Source organism: Ahaetulla prasina, chromosome 12 (assembly GCF_028640845.1).
Source record: "Ahaetulla prasina isolate Xishuangbanna chromosome 12, ASM2864084v1, whole genome shotgun sequence".
Lineage (NCBI taxonomy): Eukaryota > Metazoa > Chordata > Lepidosauria > Squamata > Colubridae > Ahaetulla > Ahaetulla prasina.
Window position 1 is genome coordinate 26017410 of NC_080550.1, and position 22006 is coordinate 26039415.

General features: G+C 46.6%; 2 protein-coding genes and 1 non-coding gene across 6 annotated transcripts in view; 1 reads left to right on the forward strand and 2 right to left on the reverse strand.

Moving 5' to 3' along the window:
• SF3B3 (splicing factor 3b subunit 3) overlaps positions 1 to 4965 on the reverse strand; it is a 61308-nt gene extending 56343 nt beyond the window's left edge. For 2 of the 3 annotated variants that reach the window (XM_058154939.1, XM_058154937.1), the window contains exons 1-3: positions 4827 to 4965; positions 4298 to 4403; positions 2281 to 2607 (exon numbers count right to left, since the gene is read on the reverse strand). In XM_058154939.1, the coding sequence (XP_058010922.1) occupies positions 2281 to 2607; positions 4298 to 4367 (397 nt within the window). In that variant the 5' untranslated portion in view covers positions 4368 to 4403; positions 4827 to 4965. Of the gene's footprint in view, positions 1 to 2280; positions 2608 to 4297; positions 4404 to 4531; positions 4807 to 4826 lie in introns of those variants that run through there. The other variant, XM_058154938.1, reaches the window with a different exon arrangement.
• Positions 1675 to 1757, reverse strand: LOC131184448 (small nucleolar RNA SNORD111). The gene has a single exon (XR_009151977.1). It is a non-coding gene; the product is annotated as a small nucleolar RNA SNORD111 (small nucleolar RNA).
• Positions 4832 to 22006, forward strand: part of COG4 (component of oligomeric golgi complex 4) — a 28008-nt gene continuing 10833 nt past the window's right edge. The window contains exons 1-9 of one of the 2 annotated variants that reach the window (XM_058154940.1): positions 4832 to 5142; positions 6121 to 6203; positions 6289 to 6403; positions 8019 to 8193; positions 8829 to 9022; positions 10013 to 10118; positions 14395 to 14552; positions 15510 to 15568; positions 16795 to 16928. In XM_058154940.1, coding sequence (XP_058010923.1) covers positions 4942 to 5142; positions 6121 to 6203; positions 6289 to 6403; positions 8019 to 8193; positions 8829 to 9022; positions 10013 to 10118; positions 14395 to 14552; positions 15510 to 15568; positions 16795 to 16928 — 1225 coding nt within the window. In that variant the 5' untranslated portion in view covers positions 4832 to 4941. The remainder of the gene's footprint in view (positions 5143 to 6120; positions 6204 to 6288; positions 6404 to 8018; positions 8194 to 8828; positions 9023 to 10012; positions 10119 to 14394; positions 14553 to 15509; positions 15569 to 16794; positions 16929 to 22006) is intronic. The other variant, XM_058154941.1, reaches the window with a different exon arrangement.

Below are 22006 nucleotides of genomic sequence, written 5' to 3' on the forward strand. Positions count from 1 at the left end.
GACCAGACAGGTCACGACCCCCCACCCCCAACCAGTGACGTTCCCTCTTTTATGCACTATGACAGACTGAACTGGTGTAGGATTTTGGAGATCTTCCTGGACTCAGTCCTGCTTCATGTAGTGGACCAAGTGTGTCCTTTCCTAGGACAGAAGGGCCTGCTTATGGTCCCTCACACTCTGCTCACTCCCCACAGAACTACTGCAATCCACTCTATATGGGGCTGCCCCTGAAGAGCATTCAGAAGCTGCAACTGGGCCAGAATGCAGGGGCTCAGGAAATTATGAGGGTTTCTTAGTTTCTCCATCTTTCCTACCTGAGTGATGCCGACTCACTGCAGACTTCTAAATAAAAGGTGCTTTCATGCCTTTTCTGCCACACTACTGAGCTCGGATTGGCCCCAAGCCTGCTGATCTTCTGGGAAGCTTTGAAACCTGATTGTTTGCCCAGGGTTGACACCAGGATCATGAAGTTAGTGAAGACTGAGTAAGTTGCTACGATCTTGTTTGTATTCTCAGATGTTACTTTTAAATGATGTAACAATGGTTTCATGTTATGATTTCTCCTTAAACTCCATTTGCTGCCCAGTTGCTATGCAGCCGTCCATATCAGTTATATCGATCAAATAACTCTCCCCTCAGCCTTCCTGTTCTTTAACCTAAATGTACCCAATTTTTTTTAATCCTGCTTCATAAAATCTAGCCGCCCCTCCCTCTCCTCCTCTTGGCCCTCTTTCCAGTTCCTCACCATTCTTCTTATATTGTGCCAATCAAAACTGGACAGTGCCACAGGTATGGCCTTGTATAACAGAACTATCAGCTTGTATAATCTCAACATTATTCTATTAATAAGACTAAGATTATATTGGCTGTGGCAGCACAGAAGCGTCTGGCCTAGGGGGGGATTTAGTAGAGGGGTTGCCATTAGACATAACAACATTCTTCCTGTCGGTCAAGGTCAGGCCGAGCTTGCATCTGGAGGAGTGGCCGGAGTGATGTCTCGAGATGGGACGGTTGGTGATTGGAGCATGTGATTGGCAGAGGAGTCAGGGGATGGTTTTGGGGGTTTTGATTTACTGAGGGAAAACCCGGATCTCTCAGATTCGGATTTTCCCAGATGTGCCAGTTTACCTATCCTAGTAAAAGAACTTTGAAAGATGCCTGCTTCCGAATTTTACTTGGCGAGGGGTTCTTTTCTGGAACACTGACAGGCTGTTTTGTTAGCTGCTATACATTGCAAGTTTATTTTTAACCTATGGTCTACCAGCAACCAAGATTTTTCTCATAAATATTACTGCCAAGCCAGGTACCATTACTGCTTGCTCATCTGACTTCTCCCATATAAGTGGAGAATTCTACATTTCTCACAACTGGACTTCATTCTGTTGAAAAACTAAAAAAAAAATGGCCTTTGAACTTGTCTTCAGAGATGCCATCAATCCCCACCTAACTTTGGGAATTACACATCTGCTGAACATCCCTTCTAGCTCATCTAAATCATTTATAGAAAGGTGAAGAGCTCTGTGTCCTGAGGTCATCCACTGGATACATCTCTCTCTCTTTCTTTCAAGCCAGCGTTCCTTCATACGCTGAATCTAGTTTTTGTCACCAAGATGCTGGGGGTGTCCCTTGGAACCCTGACAGATGTATTTAAAAGCCAATAAGTAATTATAACAAGTACCTGATCAGAAATGGATCCAAGTGTCTCCATAGCTTATTTCAGAGAAGAGACATGAATTCCTAATCATCATTTCAGGCCAAACTGCGGTTTTTCAACTGATTCCATAGAAAATGCCCTTGTGAGCACTGGCATTTGAGTCAAAATGGTGACTTTGTATTCTATAAGTCAGCTACGTCTTGATTTTGTTTTCAGATATTTCCGGAAATATGTCTTTCTGCGAAATCCATGATTTCTGACTAGCTGCAACCACCATGCACTATCCCCCCCCCAAATTTTATGATGGCACCTTTGATACTTTTTCAAAAATCCAAACAAGTCCCACAAGCAAAAACATTAAAACCTCTGATCAATACACTTACTGGCCATTTTCATGCAATACTAGCCTTACAAAATAAACCACAACCAACTGAGGCCAGACAACATGCTAAAGCATAAACCATAAATTCATAAAATATACAACTCAGAGTCAAATCATTGCCAAACATACCAAAAGTGCAATAACACAGATATGGACATCAGACACAAATGGCATGCATCACCAACCGCATTTGTAATACATTTCTTTAACCATTTTTCCCAATTGCCATTCGCATAAAACTTACTGATCATGACAGCCCGCCCTTTAGGATCCACAGCCAAGTACTGTCCAGGAACAATTCTGCGGCAGCCGCTCTTGCCAAAGGTTTCCTGATGAATTTTCTCAAACACGTTTTTAGAAGGCTGGTATTCCAGGATGACGATGCGGCCTGAATCACTGCCCACCACAATGTAGTCCTTGGTCCCACCAGTTAATCTGAAGGCCATGAGCGAGCGAATGATGCCAAAAACTTCTACTGTCAACAAGGTATGAACCTTTCCAGTGTTTGGATCAGGACGAAGCAATTCCAAGATTTTCCCTCGGGAAACAACAATTTCTTGCTGTTTAGTACCTGGAAAATGCAAGCTACGATAAGCAACTCAGGAGGATCAAAGGCTTAGCCTCATTAACTTCAATCCAATGGCAGTTAAGAGCCTCAACCATCCTTCTCTTGATTTCTTGTGTCTAAACTCCCACATAGTAGCTCATTCAGTTACCCAAACCCTTTTAGGAAAGGTGGACAAAGATATGTACAGAATGAGGATTCTGCAAGTTCCTTAGCAGGCAAAACAGTCTAGGCTGGATGCCAGTTGGACAAAACCTAACGTGGTGAGTGAGGCTGGATCTTTTTACGTGGGATTCTTACTACACTCATGAAAATGGACAAGATTGGGTTGCCCCAATGTATGGTACCATAGGGCTCTCCTGCTGTCTCCCACGTTACTTAACATTAAAACAAAGGCATGCATGAAGGCCTCCTCCAGTTCAAGGCAAAACACCAGATTAAATCTTTCCCAGACCAAGTAATAGAACAAAGACAGATATTTGAAGAGCATCAATTCCAACGGTCAACCAGAATGAAACTGTGCTCTTCATGAAGCAATTGGTTACTGCAGGCTCCCCTTACTTTATGCTAGTCAATTTCCTCCAAAACTTCATCTAACCTCACATAATCTATACCCAACTACATAAAAGGGGTGTTTTTTTTACAACATGAGTACAATTGGATGAAAATTATCAGTTGTATAATAAATCTGCATACAATAAGGAAAACCTATACTGCTTAAACAGCAAGTAGGATGTCAATCCTCCCTGGTGAATCAGATACGAGACATGACTAGATGAGCTAAATCTACTTTAAGGCAATAAAATACTAACAGAATCCCGCAAGTCTGAAAATACGAACTTTCAGTCACTACTTTTAACCGTTTCATACATTAGGGTTGGTCCTCTTAATTTATTTCTCTGACTCTTAAACCACGGAGGGTTCCTGTCTCCAATCCGATTTGCTTCCTAGGCAGCACCTCTTCCCCACCTTCCATTACATGCAGGCTGTGGCTCCCCACATCTTTGCTCAGTTATCTTTGGTACACCAGTTGCTAGTCTACATTCAGTAGGGTGTTTCAGCAGAGACAATGCATGCCTTGATCAACCCCTAGCTAAGTTACTGTACTCATTATACACCGTAAGCCGCCCTGAGTCTTCGGAGAAGGGCGGGGTATAAATGTAAAACAAAAAAACAACAAAAAAAATTACTTGGAGTTGCCTTTGGAGAAGGCCTGGAAGCTACAACTGGTCCAGAATGGAGTAGTGAAACTACTGCTGGGTCAATCCTACCACTGAAGCCTATTGGTAACGGAGGCAGCAACTTTAGAAGAGGTGTTAACCTCTTGGTTACCAATAGGCTCTGGAGGCAACAACTCAAAATACATTAGGCATTGCCCAGCATGGCAAAATCTGCCCATTCGGTAAGAATAACTTGAAATGGTCTACTAAGAGGCCTTTCTCCACCAAAATTTAGAACACAAGCCACTGCTGTGGTCCTCACACTTTGGAGTTTTTTACCCACTCTCACAGCATTTGAAAAGCCATGAATTCAACCCAGGTTTTAACTCTAGTTCAGAGCTAATGGCATCCTTCTTAGGGGAGGTTGTCAGAGTTCATATCATCAGGTCATACCTGCTTTCACTCCTCTGGGAACTATACACAAACGAACAAGCGCTGGCCCTTGCATGCGGCCTTGCGATCAGAGTGAAGTTTACCTGAAAAATTCCCGTGGATGGCATAGCTGATGCCAGTGGCCCGTTGAAGAGTTAAGTTGTACAGGAACATGGTGCCGGTTGACGTCGCTTCCCTTCAGCCCACCAGCTAGAAAAAGAGTGAAACAACGAATAAGCATTGGGGGCTTCGTAGAACATTTGCAAGGCCCAAATAGCCAAGCAAAGTATTTCTTCTCGAGGGGTTGCAGCTCAATTAGTAAAGGGAAGAGACCGTGCCTGAGGCAAAAAGGCCCAACGCCCTTTTCGGAACTCCTTTAAGCCGCAGGCGGGATGAAGAGCAGGAAACGCGGCGGAGGGTTAACGGGCCAGGTCCGAGAAAGAAACAGCGACAGACTCAATGGAGGAGCTCATCCCGCGCCAGGGCCAAAGGCGACGACGAGGAGGAGGGCGCTGGGGCCCGCCGAGCGGCCTCGCACCCGCGCCGCAGCCGCCCTCCCAGGGACGGGCCCGCCGGAGAGAGGGCCGCGGGCGCCCCAGGCAGCCTCCCCGGACAAGATTCAGCGGCACCTACCGCAGAACGGCGCGGATGGCGGCGGATCCCGTCGCCCCTCGCCCGCCGCACGGCCCGCGCTCCTCCCCGGGGTCCTTGGAGGCACGCGGCGCGCGGGCTGCCCTCGGCGCGCCTGATGCAGCGCCGCGGCTTGCGAGGCCCCCTCGGACCGCGCGTCAGGCCCCGCCCCGCCTCGGCGCCCAGGCCCGGCCGGATCTCCGCCGCTGCCCTCACCGCCGGCGAGATGTGCGCCTCGGCGCTGTCGCTGGAGCAGCTGCGCGGCCTGACCGAGCTGCCGGAGCTGGAGGCGGCCTACGGGCGACTGTGCCGCGAGGAGGTGGGTGGCGGGAGGACGGGGCCGGCGGGAGGACGGGGCCGGCGGGCGGGCGGGCGGGCGGGCGGGAGGCGGCCTCTGAGGCGCTTCTTGTGGTGCAACCAAAACAATCTGGAACTGAACACACTCAAAACCGTAGAAATGGGGGTAGATTTTAGGAAAAACCCTTCCATACTTCCACCTCTCACAATACTTGACAACACAGTATCAACAGTAGAAACCTTCAAATTTCTGGGTTCTATCATATCGCAAGATCTCAAATGGACAGCTAACATCAAAAACATCATTAAAAAAGGACAACAAAGAATGTTCTTTCTGCGCCAACTCAGTAAGCTCAAACTGCCCAAGGAGCTGCTGATCCAATTCTACAGAGGAATTATTGAGTCTGTCATTTGCACCTCTATAACTGTCTGGTTCGGTTCTGCAACCCAACAAGAAAAACACAGACTTCAGAGGATAATTAGAACTGCAGAAAAAATAATTGCTACCAACTTGCCTTCCATTGAGGACCTGTATACTGCACGAATCAAGAAGAGGGCCGTGAAAATATTTGCAGATCCCTCGCATCCTGGACATAAACTGTTTCAACTCCTACCTGCAAAACGAGGCTATACAGCACTGCACACCAGAACAACTAGACACAAGAACAGTTTTTTCCCCGAAGGCCATCACTCTGCTAAACAAATAATTCCCTCAACACTGTCAGACTATTTACTGAATCTGCACTACTATTAATCGTTTCATAGTTCCCATCACCAATCTCTTTCCACTTATGACTGTATGACTATAACTTGTTGCTGGCAATCCTTATGATTTATATTGATATATTGATCATCAATTGTGTTGTAAATGTTGTACCTTGATGAACGTATCTTTTCTTTTATGTACACTGAGAGCATATGCACCAAGACAAATTCCTTGTGTGTCCAATCACACTTGGCCAATAAAATTCTATTCTATTCTATTCTTGCTTCGTTGCAGGGCGAGACGCGGGCGGAGTTGGAGCAGCTGCTGGAGCAGCGCGGCGCCCTGGAGGGGAAGGTGGCGGCGCTGCACCGGATGGGGTGAGTGGCGGGGGCCGGGCCGGGCCGGGCGGGGGGTTTCCCGGGTCGGAGACCTTCAGCCGCCCCTTTTTCTCCGCCTTCGCAGCCCCAACCTGCAGCTGATCGAGGGGGACGCGCAGCAGCTGGGGGGCACCATCGCCTTCACCTGCCGCCTGGCCGAGAACGTCAGCAGCAAGGTCCGCCAGCTGGACCTGGCCAAGGTGGGTGCCGCCTCCCCGGAACAGAAACGGCGAGGCGGAAGGGAGGCGCTGGGCCGGCCCGCCCGCCTCGCTCGCTCTTTGCAGCACAATCCTCCTGAACCTGGTAGAGGAGCGGGGAAGCAGAAATGAGCGGGAAAGCCGGGGACGAAAGTCCGACAGTTTCCCGAGCGGTAGAATGACCTTAATAACGCGACAGACTAAATTGATTTTGAACTTAATAACAGCCGCAAGGCTTTTGATTGCTCAGTATTGGAAGAAAGAAGAATTACCTACAATTGAAGAATGGACGCTCAAAGTATCAAATCTGGCAGAAATGGCAAAAATCTCCGCTTACTTGAAAGACTATACACAAGAAAAATATATTTTAGAATGGAAAATGTGGATTGATTATATTCAGAATAAGTATCAGATAAAAAAAATATCGAATAGCATATGAGTAAATTTAGGAAATATTTTGTATTAGATATATTTCTGAAGGAGAGGGGAATTGAGAGTGTGATTAAGTGTGGAGAGACTAGAGATTATAATTTAGGAATTATTAGGATTATGATTGTTAGTTTTGATACCCTGCATTTTGTTCTGGGAAGTTGGGGCAGGGGGGTATGGGGGAGGGGAATTGGGGGGTTGAGGCTAGAGATGGAGTGATGGTGAATGTACAGGGATTATTGAAGATGTATAAATATAATTAATGTAGGGTCTGGTCTGCCCAGCTACCATTTTAGAATGGTGGGGAGGGAGAAAAGAGGAGAGAGTAGGAGGTAGGAAAGAGGAGAATAGGAAGGAAGAGGGGTAGAAGAGGGAGAAGGAAGGTATAGGGTGGAGGGAGGAGAGGATGTAGATAAGAGAAGGGGAGGAAAGTCTGGAAAGTAGAAGAAGGTAGAAGAGGGAAGAGAGTTAAAAGGAGGGGGTGGTGACTGGGCAAGCCCGACTAATTGTATATGACTCTACATTGGATGAGTTGTTGGATATGAATGTAAAAATAAAACTTTTTTATTAAAAAAAAAAAAATAACGCGACAGCCTCCGCTTAATTACGGAGATGCTACATAATAGCGGTAGCTGCAAAGTATTGCCTCTTAATAAGTCTTTTTAATGTCACTCCACACAGGGACAAAATTATTTTGAAACAGTTTGGAGTTTGTATTTGTCAATGTAGTCCCAACATATTTAACCTTTTTCTCCACCTTAAAACTTGATTTTCTTGTCAATATTTCATTAGCTTGAGAAGCCATATTCTTAACAAGCTTTTTCTGTTTTCTCAGTCTTTCTCAGCTTCTTCATCAAGTGTTCTATAGCAGTTTTTGGATCTCGCAGAAATATAATCAATAGTGAAAGTTCTCAATTTATAAATTTTTCTTTATGCCTTTCAAAACTATAAATTGAAAGTACCAATTTAAGTTACCAAAAGCTTTCTTTGCATCCAAAAATATTAGAGCTCCTTGTTTCTCTTTGTTAAATTGTCAGTAAGATTCAAAACAGTTCTCATATTGTCTCTCAGTTGTCTTTTTGGCAAAAAGCCAGATTGGTCTTGGTGTAAGACTGTAAACAGTATTGCAGTAAAAAATGTATAGTTGTTGTTTACTAATGAAATTGGTCTGCTTACTTTGCTTTGGCAGAACCGCCTCTACCAGGCCATCCAGAGATCAGATGATATTTTGGACCTGAAGTTCTGCACCGATGGTGTCCAGGCGGCCCTGAAGAGTGAAGACTACGAGCAGGCGGCAGCTCACGTCCACCGCTACCTCTCTTTGGACAAGTCGGTCATTGAGCTGAGCAGGCAGGGCCAGGAGGGTAAGAAGGCCATTTGTCTCTTCCTGAATGGGCTCCCCCACCCCATAGCATTGGCCCTTCGGAGGGCCTTCCTGCTTTCAGTCCTTCTGTACCCAGACTTTCTCCAGTGTCACCTGTTTGTCTTTATTGAAAAATATCAAATGGTATAAATTGGCATTGTGGCGTGTATATCATCACTGTGTTAAATGCATGTGATACTGTACTATAACGGATAATGCCAAATACTATAAAATACTACATCACGCTATATTAGCATAACGATCATTGTGATTTTTCTTGACTGTTAAACTGACTGTAAGAAGTCAGTAAACTCCTATCAAAAACACATCCTCAAAATTTACTTTGAAACTGCCTCATGTTAAGTTGCCTCTGGCCCGCAGCAACCTTGAATGTAGCTGTTGTTACTAGTTTTAAAGGCTTCTAGCCCTTCCCTGCCAGGAAAACCAGATGTTTTTTACTTTATTCAGCATTTGAATTAGAGTTTATCCTCTAGTTAGGACTGAAGTGGAGTTTACTCCCAAGTTTTTCTTCTGTCTCCAGTTCAGGCTCCTCTTAAGAGCCTGAATTATTTAGTTAAATTAATCTCAGCATCTATAAAACAAAATAATATTGCAGCTCATTCTCTTCCCTGACAGGCACCATAACTGATGCCAACTTGAAGCTCCTGCAAGAAGCAGAACAGCAGCTGAAGACAATTGTTACTGAAAAATTTGATGTTGCCATGAAGCAGGAAGACCTGCTCCAAGTGGAACGCTTCTTCAAGATCTTCCCCCTGCTGGGCCTGCATGATGAGGGGCTGAGTAACTTCTCCAGATACCTTTGCAAGCAGGTGAGCACCTTGCAGGTCTGGGGGTGAACAGCAATACTTGTGCTGCTGAGAGGATTTCTGACCTCTGCACTCTGTCAGTCTGGTGGATGGACCAATGGAAGAGATCTGGTGGCCCAGCTTCTTCTGATCTGCGCTCAATTGGCTAAAGACAAACAGAAGCTGGTGTCCTTTGAGGAACCAAGCGAAATTCTGTTATTCACTGATTTCATTTGGCTTCAATGTTACTCCAGGGGCTTTTACAGTTTCCTAGATAGCTTCTGTTTCTTTCATTGAGCTGCGATCAGTTTTTCTTCTAATGTTTGAGGTGTGTTTGTTATCGTAGGAAAGTGTCAAGCTTCATGCTGCCAAGTTGTGTTCAGCTTGTATCGGCAGTACTGCAGAGATCAGTTAATAAGCTGCAATACCTGGGGATGCACCCCTAAACTGGTGGTGTTAGCAATCTTTTCCAGTTTTAGCCATCTATAAATTTCTCCCCATTTCTCCTATAATTTTGAATTTCGCTGAAGCTTGCATATTTTTGTGTGTGTGATAAAAGTTAGAAACAAATTCATAATTCTTGCTTCAAGAATACATGCTAATGCCCATTTCCTGGAATCCAATATTAATTATCCTTTTCTCCTTGGTTTTCTATGAGAATTCCAGTACGGAGCAATCTCTTCACTGGATTTTCACCATTAGTGCTTCATTGGCCAGCTATTCTCTACTATTTGCGATGAGTGTGAATTTCCTTTTCAATCATCTATCTTCTTAATGAGGAATCTTGCCAAGAATATATAGAAGATGCACTTAGTATGTTTTGTGTGTCCCAGCAGAAAATTGAAGTCTTTCATAACTGCCTATTATTTGTTCCTTGAAGTATCTGCAGTTTGTTTCGGGAAAACCTTGGAGAATTGGTATGCATTAAAAAGTAGGAGATGGCAGTGGTGAGCCTCTTGCACCAATGGGTGCTGTGAGACAACAGAGCAGGCTAAGGGAGCCTCTTCTTTCCAGGTTGCTAACAAAGCAGAAGAGAATTTACAATTAGCGTTACAGACTGACCCAACAGACCGGCGATATGCAGTCCTGTTTGCAGACACGCTGACGCTCCTTTTCGAAGGTAAAGTTCTGCTCTGCTTTCATCCTGAAAACTTAGAAATGAATAAGGTGTTACTGCTTGGTTGAACCCCAGAGGAACCTCCACGGCTATATTGAGCCTTCCACCTGCATGGGCCTGGGGCCCCGAGCTCCTTTGGGCTGCTGCTCTATGGAATGTCATTAAGGAGGACAAAGGAAGCAGTAAGCTAGACTGAGGCCTCCAGGAAGTCTTTGAGTTGTAACAAAATACAAAGAAGCCTTGATAGACTCAGGAAGGAGGGAGGAAAGGAAGGAAGGAAGGAAGGAAGGAGGTAGTGGAATTGGAAGGAACCTTTTATTTATTTATTTATTTATTTATTTATTTATTTATTTATTTATTTATTTATTTATTTATTTATTTATTTATTTATTAAATTTTTATACCGCCCTTCTCCCGAAGGACTCAGGGCGGTGTACAGCCAAAAGATAAAAACATAAGAAATATACAATTAAAACAACAATTTAAAACCGAGCATATTAGAAAAAGGCCAAATAAAAGATTTAAAATTTAAAATTAGAAACCCTAAAATGATAAAACCCAGTTAAAAGAATTTAAAAAAAAAATAAAAATTTTTAAAAAAATATTAAAAATATTAAGCCAGTCCCGCTTGAATAAATAAATGCGTTTTCAGCTCACGGCGAAAGGTCCGAAGATCAGGCAATTGACGCAATCCAGGGGGAAGTTCGTTCCAGAGCGTAGGAGCTCCCACAGAGAAGGCCCGTCCCCTGGGGGCCGCCAGCCAACATTGTTTGGCGGACGGCACCCTGAGAAGACCCTCTCTGTGTGAGCGTACGGGTCGGTGGGAGGCATGAGGTAACAGCAGGCGGTCCCGTAAGTACCCGGGCCCTAAGCCATGGAGCGCTTTGAAGGTGGTAACTAAAACCTTAAAGCGCACCCGAAAGACCACAGGAAGCCAGTGCAAGCCACGCAGGATCGGTGTTATATGGGAGCAACAAGTTGCTCCCACTATTACCCGCGCAGCTGCATTCTGGACTAGCTGCAGCCTCCGGGTGCACTTCAAGGGCAGCCCCATGTAGAGAGCATTGCAATAATCCAAACGGGAAGTGACAAGAGCGTGAGTGACCGTGCATAAGGCATCCCGTCAAGGAAGGGCGCACGTGCCGAACGAAGCGTGCTTGGTAAAAACCTCTCCTGGAGACGGCCGCCAAGTGATCGCCAAACGACAGCCGCCCATCCAGGAGGACGCCCAAGTTGCGCACCCTTTCCGTTGGGGCCAATAACTCGCCCCCGACAGCCAGCTGCGGCTGCAGCTGGCTGTACCGGGGTGCCGGCATCCACAGCCACTCCGTCTTGGAGGGATTGGGCTTGAGTCTGTTTCTCCCCATCCAGACCCGGACGGCCTCCAGACACGGGACAGCACTTGACAGCTTCATTGGGGTGGTCCGGGGTGGAAAAGTACAGCTGCGTATCATCAGCGTACAGATGGTAACTCACCCCGAAACCACTGATGACCTCACCCAACGGCTTCATATAGATGTTGAACAGGAGAGGCGAGAGAATCGACCCCTGCGGCACCCCACAAGTGAGGCGCCTCGCAGTCGATCTCTGCCCCCCTGTCAACACCGTCTGCGACCGGTCGGAGAGATAGGAGGAGAACCACCAATAAACGGTGCCTCCCACTCCCAACCCCTCCAACCGGTGCAGCAAGATACCATGGTCGATGGTATCGAAAGCCGCTGAGAGATCTAATAGGACCAGGGCAGAGGAACAACCCCTATCCCTGGCCCTCCAGAGGTCATCCACCAACGCGACCAAAGCTGTCTCTGTACTATGACCGGGCCGGAAGCCGGACTGGAACGGATCTAGATAGACGGCTTCATCCAGGTACTGGGGTAGTTGCCACGCAACCACACTCTACAACCTTCGCCACAAAGCGAAGGTTGGAGACTGGACGGTAATCCCCCAAAATAGCTGGATCAAGGGAAGGCTTCTTGAGGAGGGATCTCACCACCGCCTCTTTCAAGGCGGCGGGGAAAACCCCCTCCACCAAAGAAGCATTTATGATCCCCTGGAGCCAGCCTCATGTCACCTCCTGAGTAGCCAGTACTAACCAGGAGGGACACGGGTCCAGTAAACATGTGGTTGCGTGTAACCTCCCCAGCAACCTGTCCACGTCCTCGAGAGCCACAGAATCAAACTCGTCCCAAATAACCTCAATAAGACGAGGCTCCGTCATCCCGCTTGGATCATCGCAATTTTGGTCCAGACTATCCCGAAGCTGAACAATTTTATCGTATAGATAACCGTTAAACTCCTCGGCACGTCCCTGTAAGGGGTCATCCGTCCCCCCTGATGAAGGAGGGACCGGACCACCCGAAACAGGGCGGCCGGGCGGTTATCTGCCGATGCAATGAGGGTGGAAACGTAGGAACGTTTCGCCTCCCTCATTGCCACTAGATAGGTCTTGGTAAAAGACCTCACTAGTGTCCGATCAGCCTCGGAACGCTAGACCTCCAGATGCTCTCTAGGCGTCTTCTGCTGTGGTTCTGGCTGATTTCTGTATCCTAGGCAGGGTTGGATGTGAGTGGCTCTTCCCCACATTTAAGAGTGAACAGACAAGGTCAAAACCTACTTTTTTCTTCATTGATTTCTAGTATGTTCTTCTTTGTGTTAAAAACTACCGTCCTGTCTCCAACCTTCGTTTTGTGGCAAAGGTTGTTGAGAGTGTGGTGGAACGGCAGCTTCCCCAGTACCTGGCTGAAACTGTCTATCTAGACCCGTTCCAGTCCGGTTTCAGGCCTGGGTACAGCACGGAGACAGCTTTGGTCGCGTTGGTAGATGAACTCTGGAGGGCTCAGGACAGGGGTCATTCCTCTGCCCTGGTCCTATTAGATCTCTCAGCGGCTTTCGATACCATCGATCATGGTATCTTGCTGCGACAGTTGGGGAGTTTAGGAGTGGGGGGCATCGTTTTTTGGTGGTTCTCCTCCTATCTCTCTGACCGGTCGCAGACGGTGCTGGCAGGAGGGCAGAGATCGACCGTGAGGCACCTCATGTGTGAGGTGCCACAGGGGTCGGTTCTCTCGCCTCTCCTGTTCAACATCTATATGAAGCCGCTGGGCGAGATCATTCGTGGTTTTGGGATGCAATACCATCTGTATGATGATGATACTCAGCTATACATTTCCACCCCTAATCACCCCAACGAAGTCGTTGAAGTGATATCCCGGTGTCTGGAGGCCGTGCGGGTTTGGATGGGGAAGAACAGGCTTCAACTCAACCCCTCCAAGACTGAGTGGCTGTGTATGCCGGCATCCTGGTACAGTCAGTTGAAGCCATCGCTGACTGTTGGGGGCGAGTCATTGGCCCCAATGGAGAGGGTGCGCAACTTAGGCGTCCTCCTGGATGGACGGTTATCTTTTGAAGAACATGACGATCGTCTCCAGGGGAGCTTTCTATCAAGTACGCCTGATATGCCAGTTGCACCCCTTTCTAGACCGGGATTCCCTATGCACGGTCACTCATGCCCTCGTCACTTCCCACCTGGACTACTGCAATGCTCTCTACCTGGGGCTCCCCTTGAAGAGCACCCGGAGGCTCCAACTGGTCCAGAATGCGGCTGCGCGGGTGATAGAGGGAGCGACTTGAGGCTCCCATATAACACCTCTCCTGCGCAAGCTGCACTGGCTTCCTGTAGTCTTCCGGGTGCAATTCAAGGTGTTGGTTACCACCTTTAAAGCGCTCCATGGCACAGGACCGGGTTACCTTCGGGACCGCCTACTGCCGCCTATAGCCTCCCATCGACCTGTGCGCTCCCATAGGGAGGGCCTCCTCAGGGTGCCGTCAGTCAAACAATGTCGACTGGCGACCCCCAGGGGGAGGGCCTTCTCTGTGGGGGCACCTGCCCTCTGGAATGAGCTTCCCCCAGGATTACGACAACTTCCTGACCTCCAGACCTTTTGTCGCGAGTTGAAGACGTATTTATTCTACCGCGCAGGGCTGGCTTGATATAATTAGTAATTTTAATCGGGGTTTATCATAGTTTTATTTTTGTTTTTAAGTTTTAAATTCGGCCAATTTGAATTAGTTTTTTAATATATTTTTAAATTTTATATTATATGTATAACTGTGTTTTATCTGGCTGGAAACCGCCCTGAGTCCTTTGGGAGAAAGGCGGTATGGAAATCAAATCAATCAATCAATCAATCAATCAATCAATCAATAAAAAGTAGCAATTTGGCAGCAAATTTTCTGCTCCCTGTCCCTGAGATCTTGTGAGTCTGGGGTTTCTTTGTAGGGATTGCACGTATTGTGGAGACCCACCAGCCCATCGTGGAGACGTACTATGGACCTGGCAGGCTTTATGCTTTGATCAAGCATCTGCAGGCGGAATGTGACCAGCAGGTGGAGAAGGTGGTGGAGAAGTTCATCCAGCAGAGAGACTATCGTAGGCAGGTGAGGGAAGGAGGAAGGCTGGGTCTTCCAGGCGGATCTCCTGTGACTGGCTGGCTCTTGCTCTCAGGAGTGCGCGTGAAATGGAAAATAAATCTTGCTTTTTGTTGAGAACAAAGCCCCCTGCCTGGACTGTTCTTCAGAATGTTCCAGTTGAGCTGCACTGGAGCCGGACAAGCTTAAATCGCCCTGCGTGTTCCAGTGATGGGCAGCAGAGGGAATTGGGCCTCAGCCTTTGCTCCCTTGTCCTCCCACCCAGCATTACAGGAGCTATTCTGACTGTAACCCATAAAGAACTCCTGATACTTCTAAAGAATGAAGAGGGGCCATTCGATGTTGGTTCTGGGCCCAATCGGGATCCTTGGTCCTGGGAAGCAGAGGGGCTTGTCCAGGGAGGGTGGGACTCTTGGCTGCCAAGGCCCAGCTGCTCAGGGTCCTCTGGGGTCTGAATCAGGCTCAATGCAGCGGCTCCTGCACTTAAGAGATTGGCCCCGAGAGTCTTTCGAGTGTGGAAACTTGCCCCATGTCTCAAGCCATCCTTCCAGCAGGGAGACAGGGGCAGCGTGGCTCCCCTCAGGCAGCCTTGTCGCAAAGCCCTTCTGCTTCCTAGCAGCTCCTGCAGCAAGAATCACACCTGGGCTAAGCAGGGAAAGGAAGTGGCTGTCAAGGCTGAGAACCCGGGCTCAGATTTTCCGGGTTTGCCTCATCTTTGGAAGCTGCATGTGAGCATTTGACAGCCTGCAGAGCTCTGCCTTTCCCAGAGCTGGACCTGCCACTCCCAGCCCTGTCAGCGAGTGCTCAGAGGGTCCTGGAAATGGGTCGGGCAGCAGCCAGGTCTTTTTCTCTGACCACCTTCAGCTTTGCTGTGGCTGGGACGTATCCCCTACAGCCACTGCCTGCTTGGGCTTGCCCAGTAAAGAGTGGGGGGGCCTGACCGCTCTTGTCTTCCCATGCTTGCAGTTCCAGCACGTTCAGAGCAGCGTGATGAGGAGCGTGGCGGGAGAAAAGATCGAACCAAGGTGGGACACACCTCTTTTCTCTTTTTTTCAGGTGAAAGCAAGGCAGACTTTTTACTGGGGGAGGCTGGGATTTGCTGGGCAGCAAAGTCTGCATTGGGGTTTCTACCAACTCGATCAGACTTGCTGCTTGCCGATAGCCTCCCAGAGGGCCAGTCCTTCCACGCAGGCGCTTGTCCTCCCTGGGAAGGTGAACCGAAAATGGTTGATGCGGCTTCCGCTGGGGTCTTTGGATGTCACCCCCGAGGAGTGTAACTTGCCTGGAAGCTTGGAGCTTCCCTGCTCACGCTCTCAGCTGCCCAAGAGAGGTCAAATTTGTGGAGGCGGGTGACTGTTTTCCAGTCTGACTTGGGGAGAAGTTAAAATTCCCCTTAGAGTAGCATTGTCCAACATGGGCCAGAATCCATGGTGTTCTCTGATACTTTGTTTAACAATATAATTTTTATTACAGAAATTTTAAGAGAATAAAAATAATACAGATTTTGAAAGAAAAAAGGAAAGGAGGTAAAGCATTAAAGTGGAAAGGGGTAAAATGAAAAACAGAAAGGAAAAGAAAGAGAAAAAAGAGTTATAAAGAAGAGCTTCCAGTTTTCTTAATTATATTTTTCTCTCTCTCTCTATGGTTACAGTATAAGTTCCTTCTTTCTAATTTCTTTCTTTCTTTCGTCTACCCTTTCTAATCATCAAATCCCTACACGTTCATCTTTTTTCAGCAAAAAGTCCATGAGGAGTTTTCAGTCACTAATAAATGCAGCTATTGATCTTTCTCTAATCAAACAAGTCAGGTTTGCCATCTCTGCTAGTTCTGTCATCTTCAGCAGCCATTTCCCCATTGTGGGTATTTCATTTCTCTTTGTGTAATAACCATGCAACCATTGTCTTATGTAAATGTTCTCCCAACTCTTTTCTGATTCGTTTAGCCATTAGTCCCAGCAAGTGGAGTTCTGCTTTCTGTTCTTTGATACTCCTGTTTATTACTGTTGGGTTCAGTTGTTGGGAAAATCTGCACAGGAGCGTCTGGCTGGGTGCAGCATCAGCTAGCCGTTTCTTTGCCTCTTATGTCTTTTGTGAGACCTGAAAGAGCACTTTCAGCAGAGCTAGGCAGAAGTGCCAGGAAGGGAACTGAAGGCAGCCAGACGTCCTGCCCAGATGGCTCATTGTTGGAGATTCTGGTTTAGCAGACATGGTTCATGGTTTTCTCTGGCTGACCCTTGCTTTGCTTCTCACAGGGAGCTTGACCCTATTTTAACCGAGGTCACCATGATGAATGCCCGCAGCGAACTCTACCTGAGATTCATCAGGAGACGCATCACCTCTGACTTTGAGGTGGGAGATTCTATGGCCTCCGAGGAGGTGAAGCAAGGTAAGACGCAAGTGTTTGCTGGAGAGCCAGGTGCAAAGGGGTCAGTTGGCTTCCTTCCTACAGCTTGGAATCCGTGATCACTGCTCTTTAGCAGTGAAAGTGGGACACACACACACACACCCCAGGCATGACGTGAGGAAACCTATAAGGAAATAAACGCTGCCACCTTGGTACAGGGGTTGTGTCGTGTCCCACTCCTCCGCTGACGGCTGGGTCAGGGAAATCCGAATCAGGCTTGCCTCTGCAGCTCTGCCCAAAGTCCTAGCAAAGTCCTCAGAGCAGGCAGGAGACCAGTAAGTGACTTCAGCAAGATAAGTTCGACTTTTGCCTGACTCAGAGACTGCCAGAAAGCAGATCCTTTATATAGGCCATGGGGTGTGGCTCCATGACTCAGCACTCATTAAGGCCTGCCGCTCCCTTCCTTCTGTTGCCTCCGCCTCTCCAATCTTCTGATGCGAGGATTACTCCAATCAGCTGTTGTTGGGAGTAAACCCTCCTCAGGCTCACCTGCTGTGGAGGAGGGGGAGGGGTCTAGCTGCTCCGTTTGCCTGGGCATGGAGTCAGGGCTGGGGCAGGGAGATGCTCCTTCTTCTGCAGTTTGTGTGGGCATGGAGCCAGGACTTGGGCCGGGAGGCATACATTCCTCAGTGTTCGGGAGCAGGTAAGAAGGCCCCGGCTTCTCTGAGGGCGGGCAAGACACAACAGGTTGCTTCTTCGTGTCTCAGAGAGAAAGCAGGCATCCGGGTAGGCCTTCACTAGTGGACTAAACCACAATGGAGCCCAGAATTTTGATCACAAGTTACTGCAGTTGTAAGTCGCACCGCATGACCGGATTCACCTTTGCGACCATTTTTATGATGAACCATGAACCATATTACGAACCATGTGGTGGTTAAGCAAATCCAGCACATTCACTGGGTGTTTTGTACTGTTTTCTGCCAGAAAATGGCAAAAACTGTTGTAAAATATCATGTGACTGGGACAATCTCATGTGGCTTGCAACGGATCGTAAATGCGAGCCATTTGTTAAGCACCCAAAATTCAATTGTGTGCGGCAGTTTGTAGCTTTTGAGGGCAGGTTTGCACTTGACTTTCTTGTAGTACAAATATCTGAGTAGCTTGTTAACTAGTCAAGGACTGGATATAATGGAATTCATGGATGACCTCGGAGTGAGGAGCTGCTGCTGCCTAGGAATACATCAGAGAAGAGGGGCAGGAATGGCAATCCTGGAACAGTCAAAGAAAGACCCAGCCTCATGGGTCTTGCAGCTCTTCAGCCATCCCGAGTAAACCAGACAGGAAACATAACCAGACGTGGTAGAGCTGCTCTGTGAGGGAGATGTGTGGTTCCTAAATATGATAATAAAATAAATCTCCTTTATTGTAAGGCTACATTGACAGAATCTTGCAAATCTGAAAGGACAATATTCCTGCCCCCTCTTTTCATTGCCAGCTCCATCAGGGCTTCCTTCGTTTGGTTCTTTGACCTGGACAGCGTCTCTCCCCCCTTTCCTCAAAACCATGCTTCCACTACATCATCTCTACTCCCCAGTTGTTACAAAAACAGCTGTCCATAAAATTTAATAGTATAACATTTCACCTGATTTTTATGAAAGTTGGGTTTTCACATAATGTGGATTGTATGTAGAATAGAATAGAATAGAATAGAATAGAATAGAATAGAATAGAATAGAATAGAATAGAATAGAATAGAATAGAATAGAATTTTTTATTGGCCAAGTGTGATTGGACACACAAGGAATTTGTCTTGGTGCATAGGCTCTCAGTGTACATAAAAGAAAAGATACATTCATCAAGAATTCTAAGGTACAACATTAATGATAGCCATAGGGTACAAATAAGCAATCAAAACAATATCAATATAAATCGTAAAGATACAAGCAATAAAGTTACAGTCATAAGTTGAAGGAGATGGGTGATGGGAACGATGAGAAGATTAATAGTGCAGATTTAGTAAATAGTTTGACAGTGTTGTGGGAATTATTTGTTTAGCAGAGTGATGGCATTTGGGAAGAAACTGTTCTTGTGTCTAGTTATTCTAGTGTGCAGTGCTCTATAGCGTCGTTTTGAGGGTAGGAGTTGAAACAGTTTATGTCCAGGATGTGTGGGGTCTGTAAATATTTTCACAGCCCTCTTTTTGACTCATGCAGTATACAGGTCCTCAATGGAAGGCAGGTTGATAGCAATTGTTTTTTCTGCAGTTTTCATTATTCTCTGAAGTCTGTGTTGTCTGTCTTGTTGGGTTTCAGAACCAAACCAGTCAGTTACAGAGATGCAGATGACAGACTCAATAATTCCTCTGTAGAACTGAATCAGCAGCTCCTTGGGCAGTTTGAGCTTTCTGAATTGGCGCAGAAAGAACGTTCTTTGTTGTGCTTTTTTGATGATGTTTTTGATGTTAGCTGTCCATTTTAGATCTTGCGATATGGTAGAACCTAGAAATTTGAAGGTCTCTACTGTTGATACTGTGTTGTTTAGTATTGTGAGAGGTAGAATTATGGAAGGGTTTCTCCTAAAGTCTACCACCATTTCTACGGTTTTGAATGTGTTCAGTTCTAGATTGTTCTGGTCGCACCAGGAGACTAGTTGTTCAACTCCCGTCTGTATGCGGATTCATCATTGTCTCGAATGAGATCGATCACTGTTATGTCATCTGCGAACTTCAGTAGTTTAACAGATGGATTGTTGGAGATGCAATCATTGGTATACAGAGAGAAAAGTGGGGAGAGCACACAGCTTTGGGGGGGCCCTGTGCTAATTGTACAGGTATCTGATGTGATTCTGCTTAGCTTCACCTGCTGCTTCCTGTTTGTTAGGAAGCTTGTAATCCACTTACAAGTCTGTTCCGGTACCTGTAGCTGGTTTAGCTTAGTTAGAAGAGTGTCTGGAGTGATGGTATTGCAGAGCCATATTAACAGCATCATCTATTGATCTATTTGCTCAGTATGCAAATTGTGAGGGGTCTAACAGCGGATCCATGATGGTTTGCAAGTGGGACAGCACCAGCCTTTCAAAGGTTTTCATTACTCCAGATGTTAGAGCAACTGGTCTGTAGTCATTCAGTTCCTTGATGGTGGGCTTCTTTGACACTGGGATGATAGTAGAGCGTTTGAAGCAAGAAGGAACATAGCACATCTATGTTGTTGTTAGTTGCGAAGTCGTGTCCGACCCATCGCAACCCCATGGACAACATTTCTCCAGGCCTTCCTGTCCTCTACCATCCTCTGGAGTCCATTTAAACTCATGCCGACTGCTTCAGTGACTCCATCCAGCCACTTGTTCTCGGTCATCCCCTTCTTCTTTTGCCCTCAATCTTTCCAGTATTAGGCTCTTCTCCGGTGAGTCCTTCTTTCTCATTAGGTGGCCAAAGTATTTCAGTTTCATCTTCAGGATCTGGTCTTCTAAAGAGTAGTCAGGGTTGATCTCCTCTAGAACTGACTTGTTTGTTTGCCTTGCAGTCCAAGGGACTCGCAGGAGTCTTCTCCAGCACCAGAGTTCAAAGGCCTCAATTCTTTGGTGCTCAGCCTTTCTTATGGTCCAACCTTCACAGCCATACATTGCAACTGGGAAAACCATAGCTTTGACTATACGCACTTTGGTTGGCAGGGTGATATCTCTGCTTTTTAGTACGCTGTCTAGATTTGCCATAGCTTTCCTCCCCAGGAGCAAGCGTCTTTTAATTTCTTGGATGCAGTCCCCATCTGCGATGTGACTCAATTGTGACTCAAATGTGACTGATTGTGACTCAACTCATTCCTGTCCCATTTATGGTCATAAATTGAGGACTGCCCCCACAGGACTGAATATCTTGTAAGCTGCTATTGTATCAGACATTGCATAAAAGTGTATTCATTATTGATATTAGCTGCAGTTCCACCCAATCTGTAAGTAGACTCCCATTATTTTAGCTATCAGGAGTGCCAGAAACCGTCCCAATTTGGTCAGTTTAGGAAAGAAAGACCCCTGGCCCATGATTAGCCAAAATTATACTTTACTAAAGAAAAGGTGGTTACAGAAGAAGCAAAGCTAGATCTGAGGTTTTCATGCTTAAAAGATACAGTTAACTTTCTCTTGCTCCCGGCCAGCCCCCCTGGTTATTAGTCAGTGTCCAATCAGATGTTAACAATTTGTTTGGGGAATTGAGCCAGCTCTGTATTCTTTTGGTGTGACCTTGAGACGGCTGAGACAGTACTTCTGAGTCCCCTCCCTGCCTCTCTATCCCCCACTGCTCCCCCCCACCCCATTACAGCTTGGTCAGCTTCAGGACAGCTTGATTTAGCACGAGTAGCTGATTGGCAGTTGGATCAGCCTCCCGGAATACCGCCTATCAGTTGTTCTAGGCTGTGAGGATCGCCACCACCCACTGCTACCGTCGCTGCCCATCACCGCTGCCGCCTCCACGTGTCCCATTTTTGGCCTCCGCGCATGCCTTTTTTGGCCCATTCCAGGCAGAGGCAATTGCCGCCTCTGGAACAGGCCAAAAATGGGATGTGCCTTTTCTAATACATACTGTACCTTCTAATTTCTCCCCTTTATTTTTTTCCCTTTATTTCTAGACTCAAGCCACTCATACCATTTATTCCAGATTATATAATAATCTGTATGTTACAATATGTAAATAATAAATATATAACATCTAGAAAAGTAAAGCTATTAGCATTAGATAATTTAATGTAAATAAAGAAAATGGGATAAGAAAGAAAATAAAATAACAAATGTGATTTGGGGAGAAAGGTATAAAAGCGAAAGAATACCACTAAGAAATGCTGTTTACAAATAGGAAATATTCATCTGTTATATGTTGTGTGTTTGTCTGATTGTGTATCACATTAAAACAATAAAAAAAACCCAATAAAAAAATGGGATGTGCCGAGGCCGAAAACGGGGCGCACAGAGGTGGAGATGGGTGGTGGCGATCCCCGCAGCCTGGAACTGCTGATAAGTGGTATTCTGGGATGTAGAGTACATGGTCACTAAGCTGGCCATCTTGACCCATCTAATTCTATCAAAACTTGCTTCAGTGACAGGTCAAGAAATTAACCACCCTTGATGCTTCA